Source organism: Colias eurytheme, chromosome 6, assembly GCF_061535395.1.
Source record: "Colias eurytheme isolate Ceu_HAF_F1 chromosome 6, ilColEury1 Martin Lab GWU primary, whole genome shotgun sequence".
NCBI classification, from domain to species: domain Eukaryota; kingdom Metazoa; phylum Arthropoda; class Insecta; order Lepidoptera; family Pieridae; genus Colias; species Colias eurytheme.
Window position 1 is genome coordinate 9,693,418 of NC_142985.1, and position 12,799 is coordinate 9,706,216.

Here is a 12,799-nt window from a genome sequence, read left to right on the forward strand (position 1 = left end):
ATCCATACTAATATTATAAATGCGAAAGTAACTCTGTCTGTCTGTCTGTTACTCAATCACGCCTTAACTTCTGAACCAATTTGCATGAAATTTGGTATAGAGATATTTTGATACCCGAGAAAGGACATAGGATAGGTTTTACCCTGGAAATCCTACGGGAACGGGTTTTTCTTTGAAAACGCGGGCGAAGCCGCGGGCGGAAAGCTAGGGCTTTATAAGTGTCACTAAACCACGAATGAAATATGTGTATGATGTAGGTAAGCATAATAATTTTATTCTAGTAATAGAAAGCATTCATAAATTGAAATATATCCGGCACTTCCTATAACAATTAACTTCAGAAACAACTAAAAGCTATTTCTTTGTATGAAAGTGGAATCGACTTTGAAGCTTTATTTACATAAATACTATATGCTACATTTGATGTTAAAGATGATAACCCTAAGAAAGAATTTGCGTGCAGTAAGTGGACCTTGACCCATTGCGAAAGCCGTGACATCGAACCCGTTTGGATCTTACCACTTCTACGTATTTAACCAATACCGATTTCAAGGTGATCATAATATTAGTGCTATTATGAATATTATTAATTATCTTATGTGAGCTTTAAAAAATGAGAATTAAACATAATGTTAATATAATTAGTGATTATAGTTTCCCTCACTTTAGGTTTACCTAACAGCAAAAGTTTCATTCCTTTTGAAAAGGAAATCGACGTGTGGTAGATGTTAGTCGTTTTCCTCCTTTATTCAAAATGCCCTCTGAATATTATATTCGTCTTGTTTACCAAGTATACAATCAATAAGTTTAATGCTTTATTCTTAGTAATAAAATTTATCTCAGTACTTATCCGTTGTAATTATTTTTAGTAAGCAATGAATACAAATAATGTAGATAGTTATACGCTCACGTGTTTTTCTTAACAAAATAAATGCTCTACACACGTGCTTCATTCAGAAGTATAAGAATAATAGCGTCTTATCAAACATACAAAGTCGAAACTTAAAATAAATTATTGAGATAATTGTTATTTTTGTCCATACAACTTGGAATATTCCTAAAATATGAGTGATAAATTACACTATAGTATTAAATATTAATTATCCTACTAATATTATAAATGCGAAAGTTTGTGAGGATGTGTGTGTGTTTGTTACTCTTTCACGCAAATACTACTGAACTGATTACAATGAAATTTAGCACAAATATAGAGGGTAACTTGGATTAACACATAGGATAGGTTTTATCCCGGAAATCCCACGGGAACGGGAACTATGCGGGTTTTCGTATGAAAACGCTGGCGAAGCCGCGGGCGGAAATCTAGTTTTTTATATAGTATCAGTAGTATTAGTAGTATTTATGTACCGAATTCAAGATAAGTGTTGCTTAACATTTAATAAAATTAATGATGCAATCATCTAAAGAATTAAATTAACGTATTATTACACAAATAACTAAGGTAAACCACATATTATAAAAGCGAAGGTGAGCTGCGTTAGGGCAGATACGCATGACTTTGGAGAACAAGACAATGGCAGTAGGTTCGACTAATGAACAAGTGGATGAGATATGTGTGGAATGCCTCAGAAGCACGATTCAGCTATCAGGCTCATAATATCTATTGAGTAATCGTATGTAAATACTAACTTTTAACTATGGGCTTGGCCTGTTGACGTAATGCTATTTTTAACACTAAAAGCATTTTTAAAAACATAAATAACGTCTTTAAAGATTTTTATACCTAGGTATGTTTTTAATTGACCAATTTTTTTCCTTGTTGTATTATTAACCTTATAGATAGATTTTGACCTTTACATATCTCTTAATATTCATATTATAATTTCGCGTGTATGCTCAATAATTCACAGTATTTGTCAAAACTACCAGCCTCCAATTTATTAAATCATTTTAAATGCACATAGTATTTTTAACTATAATATATACCTACATCGTACAACTACATATTATTAAATGTTATATTTGATCTATTGATAAGTTATTATTTATTGCATTAAAATTTGATATATTATGACTCTTATTGTAATGCTAATGTCCATGTCCTCAACTGAAAACTATTGCAGTGCACGTTTACGCAATTTTCATAAACAAGGCATGACATGTGCACAGAGAATAAATGTTTCACGTAAGCTGACGATTTATAGCCACATGAAAACGGATTTGTGGCATATAAGGAGTGAATGTTAATAACTTACAGTGTTAAGTGTATGAAAATAATCCTATAATATTTAACACTCTTATAAACTGTATGAAGCCTCAAAGTCAGAAGAAGTGCCATAGTCAAGGTTGAATTTTTAAATTTATTTTAAGGTATGCTTGACCAACTAAGCACATTATAAAAAGTCCTTCACTGTATAATATGTGTTTATCTTAATATGATAATCTCAAAGAATTAAACTGTAAATGTGGATTTCACCATCTCATAGACATGCAGAATGTGGGTATCTTTGGAAGATTTCCCCACGATAAAAAAAAAAAGAGTATGTACGTGAGTACCTATACAAAGCTAGGGGATGAAAACATAGAATTTAAGGATGGAAAAGAAATTTAAATTTAAAATAAAATAAATAAATCTAATAAATTTGTTTTCAGTGCTGCTGCTGCTGCTGTTTAAAATAAAATTTATTTGAAATGCCCTCTTTATGTGAGAACTACTTATCCAAATAGTTGTAAATTTATAACAAAGCTCGAGAATTTAATAAAATACTAGATCACAATGATATAATAGGAACACTTTACATAAGTCAGATTATGTTATGAATGGTCACGAAATTGAATATTTATAATACAATAGAATGACAAATCTACTGTCGAACTAATACGCTATAATACAATCTCATTACCATAGTTATGACTCTATTACTTACTTTGGGCTTTTGAATAGTTTAAGCCGATATAATTTTCGGCTTTACCTAAGTACTGAATATCATGAATATTATTGATATCTGATTTTACTGCTTCTTATTAGGATCGTTTATTTCCATAAAACATTTAATATAACTAATTACTTTTAATTCAATAACTAAATATAGATATGTAGGTACAGTAACAGAACGCCGAAATGAAAATCAAAGTAGGTATAGTATTTACTATTTATATAAAGTTTTTCATAGTAAGTACGTTTGTATATTATGATACCTAATTATTTTAAATTCGACATTTTTATTAATTTTTGAAGTAAGTAAAAAATATGTATTCAGTAAAGTCAGAATTATTTTATGAATATAGCGTTGAACTCTGACATTGGCTACGCTATTTACATAGACACCTAATATAATAAAAATACATCTCTTACTGTAATTAATTTTGTAAGAAAGAAGATATTTATCAGAAAGTAATTTTATTTGAATATGGTCACTGCAATACAAGTCGATTTTATTAAGTTTATTAATTTGTAAGGATGTTTACAAAATTATACTAAAAAAAAATATAGCAACACCACATGTTACACTTGAAAAAAAAATAATTTTATTCAATGTATTTTTGCTTTTTATTGCTGATATATTTCAGGTCAAATGAGTGGACCGAGAGCAAAAAATGTTCCACTTATTGCTTCATTTAATAATATTAGAAATAACGATGTAAGTACATATATAATTTACTCTTTTTTAATTAATAACAACTTTACGGAACTAAGATACCCAGTATATATAACGTAAAAAATTTTAGTTAAATGTTCGATTTAAATTAAAGTAAGTATCACTACATAGTATAAAACAAAGTCGCTTTCTCTGTCCCTATGTATGCTTAAATCTTTAAAACTACGCAACTGATTTTGATGCGGTTTTTTTAATAGATAGATAGAGTGATTCAAGAGGAAGGTTTTAATATATAATTTATTATGTTTTAGACAAAGCGGGCGAAGTCGCGGGCGGAAAGCTAGTTAAGTACAATCTACATTATCTGTATAATTATGATTAGTACTAAGTAGAGATACCTAATATTAAACAGCCTAATCGTATGTCACGACGTGTTTAAAATTCATTATCAGAGCGACTATCCAATTCATCATATTATTGACAGAGCATTATACATTTGTTCGGAGCGTGGCCGTGGGACAAAATGTCAGAATCGTGTCAACGGTTCAATGTAAACAGCATCGAAATCTGTTTAATGGTTTTTTTTTTTTGGTAAAGGGTAACGGATAAGTTTACATTCTATAAATTTATAAGATGGTTTTGCAACGGTCTATATGATTTGTGAAATCAGTAGGGCAATGGGTTACTCGTCTTTCACGTTTTTCTATGCTATTCTTAGTGATGTCTCTATGTACTCTGAAATTAGTAAGTAGGTAAATAAAAAATTCATTTTTTCATGTATTTTTTCATATTTCGTAATTTTTTACTTGTGAGTCATATGTTGTTGGTTGGTTGTTGGTTATATGTTGATACTTAGCTTATTATTTTTTTGGTAGAATAATAGAATTTATTTTATCAAATTCATTAGGTACTGGATAAAAAAACTAATTGAAAGTATCTCAAATACTTAATGTATATTATTAAAAAAAAATAACATTAGCTTCGTCCTGATTATTCAAGCAGTAGGAAATTTAATTGAATACAATTAAAGTGCTGTGTCAAGGAAAATGTCAAAAATACAATTGTTCAAATTACAATGAGATTCAAATACCTTGATTATAATACGAATAAATTATCGGAGTACTTTAATGTGTGAGCTCATGTAAACATAATAAACATTACTTATATAAAAATATAAAACTTACCTTAAACATAATTTTTTCTTTTTCCATATTGTCATGCGCTACCAGAACCTGTAAAAAATAAACATGTTTTTATATTATGTTATATGTATCTAGTTTTTTCTATTTATGGAATTTAGAGGACAAGCGAATGTCTTTCCATGAGTTATTACTTATTATGTACAAGGAAGCGACGTGTTTATAAAAATTTGCATAGACCACATAATTATAAAACATAAGTCATATTTGTATTAACAGTCGTTTTTATCTGAGGAAATGAGTATAAACAGCTATTGATGGTAACTGCTATATTGCTAACATAATCGATCCTCTTTATTTACGTAGGTACTTATGTTTACACTTTTGAATGAATGAATGAATGAAAGCTTTATTGTACACACCAAAATAATGAAATAACAATAAGTAAAATATACATCAAATTGCACAATAGGCGACCTTATGGCTACAGAGCCATCTCTTCCAGGTAACCCAACCAAGGAAAACAGTAACAAAGAAAGAATACAAGTAGGTGGTGCATACCAAAGCAATATATATAATAATAATATAGTAATACTAAGAAAGTAGGAATATAAATAATACATAATTTACAACAATAAAGAAAATAATATATATAATATATAATAAAATAAAGAAATACAGATAAGAGAAAGAATATATAAAGTCATCACTTAATTAAGGACATGTGGTAATCAAAGAGCATGTTTTTGAAAACATCAATGGATCTAGCTTTGCGTATGGCTATTGGTAATTGATTCCATAGTCTAATAGCTTTGACAGTGAATGAGGTGTTAACAAATTTTGTTTTATGTATAGGTACATTAAGGAGGCAAGTATCGTTCGATCTCAAATTCAACCCATGATTACGAGCGTATTCAAAATTATTTTTTAAATAGGGCGGGGTTCTGGGATCGAATACAATTCCAAACAGTAGATGCAGCACATGAGCATCCCGGCGATATCTGATAGGCAGCCATTTCAGCCTGTGACGATAAGCGGAGACGTGGTCAAACTTGCGCAATCCAAAGATAAAACGGATGCACAAGTTCTGAAATCGCTCAAGCTTGTCAAGCTGGATTCCAGTTAGGTCACAGAAACTGACATCAGCGTAGTCGAGGATGGGAAGAAGGAGTGATTGCGCTAACAAAATTTTGGTCGGAATCGGAAGAAAGTTTCGTAATCGCTTAAGGGAGTGGTATGCCGCAAATAACTTTTTACTAACATGTTTCATGTGCTCATGCCAGGAAAGTGTAGAATCTATATGGACACCTAGGTTTTTAACAGACTGACTGAAAGGGATTTTAGTGTCGTCAACGTAAACAGATGGTAAATTATCCCATACAATTTTAGACATAAACTGCGGACTTCCAATAATAATAGTTTGCGTTTTGTGGGGATTAATTTTAAGGCCATACAGCTTGCTCCACCTAACGATAAAATCGAGATCAGTATTAGTTGAGTGAATGGCTGCAGGCAAATCCGACAAAGGAGAATGTGTGTAAATCTGGAGATCATCAGCATACATGTGGTACCGGGATGAAATGTTGCTCGTGATGGAGTTAATGAAAAGTGAGAAAAGAAGAGGAGAGAGGACACCGCCTTGTGGTATACCTGCAGTCAGATAACTCCAAGATGAGATAGACTCGTCTAGCTTTATCCTCTGCCGGCGACCATGCAAAAAGCTACGAAACCACTCTAACACCGACGCAGATATGTTAATAGAACGCAGCACACTCAAAAGTACGTCATAGTCAATACAATTAAATGCATTACTAAAATCTAGTAATGTTAGTATCGTGAGCTGCTTATTATCCATACCTAACCGAATGTCATCAGTTATTTTTACTAAAGCAGTAGCCGTACTATGCCCGGGGCGGAAACCGGATTGTAGAGGATTGAGTATGGAGTTGGAGTTTAGGAAAATACTTAATTGGTGATGGATAAGTTTTTATTGATACAAAAAGTTACCTGCCGGAATTCAATCTTAAAATTATATTTACACATATGTTTCAGTATTTTGATTAATTTGTTGTAATTTAATACGTATATATAACATAGGTGGTCTTTTCAGAATAATTGTTGTTTTCTTTCGCATGTAGAGCCGAGAGAGAATGTAGAGCCTTTTAAAACCCTTCTGTTCTAGTAGATGTCTAAGTCTCAAATTAGTTTAAGCACTGCATGCTACATTCAACCATCAGTCAATCACCATCTTATATAATTTAAGATATTACTTTAAACTGATTTGATATGTTATCAACAAAATAATTCAAACATACTCTAATCAACGCGATGCATGCAAGTATAACTTTGCGAACGTATCAAATTCATAATAACCTAACAATATTTAATTTAACACCTATAGACTAGAAATAATTGATCAATCATCAACTATTTTATTTATCAAGGTTGTGTGGATAAAAAATCAATATTTACTCAGACGAATTATAAAATAAATACTGAGATTTTTTTGCTCTACAAATCCGACGCACCTACCTTGCATTTATAAGTTTCACCCGAGGACGAACCCACGGGTAAAATCAAGTATTTATGTAGCTTATGAGATGTTCTGATATTACCTTAAAGAACTTTATTACTGTAAAAGTTTCATCCAAATCATTCCAGTAGTTTTTTCTTGAAATACATACATCTATCCATCCTCACAAACTTTCGCATTTAATCATTAATAGGACTTTCTATTAAAATGTTTGTTTGGTTCATAGAAATAGACTCTATTTCACTGCAGACTAAGCAGCAATAACTAAATGTTACTTACATACATGATACAATATAGTAAAAGCCGGTGAATATGACAGCAAGTCATTGACTTTTGAGAAAGGGTTTGGAAATTTGCTGTAAAGCGCGATGACTTCATACAAATACATTCGGTATTGTTGAATATGCGTTACAACATTTCGTAATTTATTATATACAGCTGTTACTTGTATTGTACATTTTAAAACGATAACCTTAGCGAATTTATTTTATTTGCTTCGTTGTAAATGTTTATTAGATAAATACCAAACACCTGGTTTATTTATTTCGCATTTATTTTTGCATAAAAAGGTCCTTAATTATAATTTATTCAAATTATATGTATGATTTGAAATTTATATCATAATTTCCAATAACATAAGAGATGGCATTGCAATTTTGAGATTTGATTAAAAGAAGTAACTAAGTACCATTATTTAAAAATAATCATCTATAGTCTTTAATACATTCCTACTTAACTTTTTCATATGAATTTATTTTTAACACCGTAATTAATAATTAATTGAAATATATATCTTGTTGTCAATGCGTCAATATCAGTATAATTATCTACAAGAAATCATTAATCTGTTACATATTTAATATTTATGCTCTACCTCCAGGCAAGTGTAAGTTCTAATATTATATTATTAATAAAACAGTAGAAATATTTTTATTTTAAATTGAAATAAATATGATTGCCTGTCCAATTAGACAAATACCTCGAATACTTTTCATTATTTCATTTACTTGAGCAATTGATACCTTGATGTGATCATGTTAACCGTGTTAAGTATTTGTTAATATTATTATTTTATTTAGATATGTAGTTATTCTGAACAAAAAATATGATTATATATTTGCTCGTACCTTTAAATAATTTTAGTAAACTTCTTTTTAGCTTTTCGACTAGTTTTCTCAGTTGGTATTTTATGTAACGACATTCTTAATGCATTTAATATATTTATGTGTAAATGTTTTCAGATTTCCTAATCTAAGCACAGGCATTTTAATGTTCGATAATTAGTATTTTATACTAATTATACACCACTAGTTTTTAATCAGTACAAAAACTTTAAGGACATATTAGCGAATACATTATTATCATATGTATGATGTAAGAATTACATAATATCGATAAATAGCAAAGATATAACCATTTGTTTATTTAAGAAAGTCTCACTAAAATCATAGACACATTGCAGAGTTCATTGACTTATTCGTTGATAGTATTACCTAACCTTGGACAATAAAATGAAACAAGACATGTAGGTAGTTACTAACTTTATTTAGTTTAATTCCTAGATTCAAATCTCCCCTTCATAGGTACTTCATCCAGGCTTAGGACCGGCATAATTACTTTTTACAATAAATTAAATAGGTACGTAGGTATGTAATTACAAAACAAACACACAAATTCTGTATTGAAAGAAAAAACGATTTTGGCGTATTTAAGAAGTTAGAATCAGCTCTATTTACGATACCTAATCTGTATTGAAAGAAAAAACGATTTTGGCGTACCTATTTAAGAAGTTAGAATCAGCTGTTTTTACAATACCTAATTTGTAATGAAAGAATAAACGATTTTGGCGTATTTAAGAAGTTAGAATCAGCTGGTATTTACAATAATCTTAAGTCTTAACTAACCTTACAAGTATTTCTAATTGTCCTTCAAAATGTCCACCACCATTGTCAATACACAGACGTGAACGTTTTATTAAATTGTTTTTTAACGAGAGAAGTACGTTTTTTTGTCTTTTCACTTCATCCAATATGCGCTGTTTTAATTGTTCGACACTAACCGGCTCACTTTTGTTCACTTAATTTCACTCCACAAAAAGAGGTCCAAGGGTGTGAGATCAGGTGAGCGAGGAGCCCAAGCTGCAGGCCCGCTTCGACCGTATGACTTCCAAACTCCGCTGTGAGAAATTCATGAACCGCAGCGTTATTCGACATTCGTACTACGTTGAGGATCCTCTTCAAAATACGCTAGTACATTACACGAAAACATTTTGTGACAACGCCTGCTGGTAAGCATTTACCACAGTTCGTAGTTCGTACATTTGGCGATCGAGCGTTCGGGACTCAGGTACTTCTTATCTGTACATACGTACTGTTGCACTCGCATTTTCTCCACTCAAAAAGAACGCACGAAGCATAAGTACATAATCCCGTGATGTGAATTGATATGACATCGTACCGGGAAGAACGTAAACAAACGCGACGAAAAAAAGCAAGTTTTCACTTCCGCTAACAATTTGGCACTGTTTGTCGCGTTGGACTTTGGAGCGGGAGGCCGTTGGGGTGCGACGCGGGCGCAGGCCGCAGAGGGAAAGGGGGTGGCGGGGTGAGGAATGCGAGCGACGCGAGTTTGCCGGAATTTATCAATGGATCTGTGCGGCGGACCTACTCGAAATCGTACGCTAGAAAATTACAACACAATACCTAGTGTGGGTCATTGATTAAATTATAGGTTTAACAATTTTTACATATTTATGTGGACAATTTTGGGACATTTCTGTTTGTTAGTGTATTTAATTATTTCTTACACAAGTATGATTGGTTAAAGATACTTAACACCCTGTAAAATTTTTTGTACTGATTAAAAACTAGTGGTGTATAACCAGACACATTTATTTCCTCCAAAAGGCGTTTAAATAAAAAAAATCATCTCTACATTTTCAACATCTTATTTAATATAAAATATATTATAGGTACTACAATTACAGGTTGCTTTATCTATAACAAAAATAGCATAAAAAGCATTGGCAACATTCGTTATATTTTCGCAACTAGTACGATATTAGCTACTTAGCTAGTTACGAATTGTAATTAACTCCATTAATTAAGCAATTGTGAATGTGGAGTTTTGATTATTTCAAACGTGGGAATACCACGTGTCGCATAAACCGTGTAGGTACCCTTTTAGTTTTTATTTGCATTTCTACCTATTAACATGTTTGTACCTATTAACATGTTTGTAATATAAATAGACTGCATTTATGCGTACCCTCCTATATATGTGCATTATTTCAAAGAGACATTTAAAAATTTAAAATTAAACATGAAAAATCTTGTTAACAATAATAATTGCTCACGAGTAGAATTATTTTTAATGAAGTCTATTAATTATTATAGGTATATGAAAAATATATGTATTTCCTGATTTTTATATGAAGTTATAGGTACATATTACCTAGAGTTAAAAGCTATTCACGATGAAAGCTTGTGTTTAAAAAAACACAAACATAAAATGAATTCCTTGTTATTGCTCAATAGGTAATTACAAATAATTTATTTACTTGCGAACCTATGTTTACCGGTAAATGATTTTGAAATTCTTAAGTAGGTAACACATCAACAGATGCCTGAAACTTGTGAGTCAAACAATGAAATATATTAAGCTTTGCAATCAAGTCTGTTGTAATTATAAATTCCCCGCCAGTTTCGGTATTGGAATTCACTCATGACTAATTCTACAAAATATTGTGTTAATAGTTATCCAAAATCGTTTAAGGTTACCAAAAAGTTCAGATATATTTCCCACAAACCTATGACCTACTTTGTAAACGTGACTCAAGCTTTCCGGCCACCTGGCACAGAATTGACCTCAAAAATATTGTCATCAGAACACTATAATAAACTCTTGATCCTTTACATTTCTTAACAACGACGTCATAATTTGTAAACCACATTTTTTTATTGGTAGATAATTTCCATAAACAAGGATTCCTTTATTTAGGAATAAATAGTACCTACCTAATTTAATATAAGTACCTACGTAGTATAAGTTTGTTACGAAAAAAGATTACCTGTGTCAGTGTGTGTTCAGTTAGAGAAAACCTGTGGAGAAAACAAGCTTAATATTTTATCACAACAGTGTAGATTATAAATAATTTGGAAAATCCAAAAGTGCACGCCTCATAATTTTTTTTTAATAAATATTTATTAATTATTATTTTTGTTTATTTAATAACAATTGAACCACATCGAATCAGACCCTGAAAAATGAAAGGGTTCTATTCCTGAGCATACTCAAGCGTAAGAGAAAAAAAAGACTCGATTAGTAAAGTATTTCGGTCGCTATCGTGTTAACAAGAAAAAGGATCCGCACATACAGACACACGGACGTCCAAGACAGAACTTTTTTAAACTGTTTTTTAACTAGTTTAAATAACAAAAATGACATCAAAAATATCATGAACGTTAAAAATAGTGTTTTTTCTTAATATGTGTGTGTATGTATTATCTTACAAGTGCAATGTATGATACATAAAGACATTTTAAGTTTGAAAAATCAGATGTTTTGCGCGAAGTGACAGTAGTACCCACCTCAACGCTTCGCTTATGAGGCGTGCAAAAAGTAGTGTACCTAATTGTGTCACATAAATCCACATAAATTAAACACATCTGCCTGTTTTGTAAATAATGCATTACAACACCTATTTCTCAAGAGAGAGTATTGTTTATATGTATATTATTATTAGTCATTGTCCAACTTGTTGTAGATCCAATATGTACCTAATAAGAAAATAAATAAATCAAACTATCTATCCAGCTTAGAAAGCACTAAAAACTCTCACAATTTTTTTTATAATACATATTTATAGTGGTTTAAAAGTATCTTTAAAATAAATAATGGTGTTTATAGATAAATAAATGTGATTTTCGAATAGTACATTCCATTTCATAACTACTAGATATCTTCTAGATATTTCTAGATATAGATATAATTTTTCTTACGAACCTTAATGATTAATTCATAAAAACTATCGACTTCCACATAATTTAAGAACATGCTCTTGATAAGCAGTAAAAATTCAACGTTTTTACTTTTTATACATTTTGTTTACAGGAAGCACTCGTTGAAATCATTTGCAGTTCCGTGCGGAGAACATGTTCAATCGTAATTGTTAGGTATATCTGATATCATTGTTTTGTTGTCCAGATAATAAAAATATTATGGAGTAACATCTTTATCGACATGCGATATATCTACATATAAAATTAATAACTACAAGCACCTACAAGTTGACTAATTTTCCTAATCCTTTATGTGATCTCTGAAATAATTATTTTTCCTAGTCATCGATCCAAAAAACTATGGTACTTTCACTCCTATCAATTAAAGGGTGGATTTTTTAGCATAGTAGGTATGCAGCATCACGACCGACAGATATAATAAAATCTTTATCTTAGTCCTGTTACCGAGGTCAAAATAACGATTTAAAACCAAAAACGGTAATGCACTTTACATTGTTTGTTCATGTAAATCTTAAAAATGGACTAAATTAGCATCAATTAATAATTATG

At 30.7% G+C, this 12,799-nt stretch overlaps 1 protein-coding gene across 1 annotated transcript in view; it reads right to left on the bottom strand.

Moving 5' to 3' along the window:
• The window catches only part of LOC149907930 (uncharacterized), a 53,156-nt gene that overhangs the window by 38,417 nt on the left and 1,940 nt on the right, over positions 1–12,799 (bottom strand). Inside the window, exon 2 of the mRNA XM_090103052.1 lies at positions 4,742–4,789. Coding sequence (XP_089959178.1) covers positions 4,742–4,768 — 27 coding nt within the window. The 5' untranslated portion in view covers positions 4,769–4,789. The remainder of the gene's footprint in view (positions 1–4,741; positions 4,790–12,799) is intronic.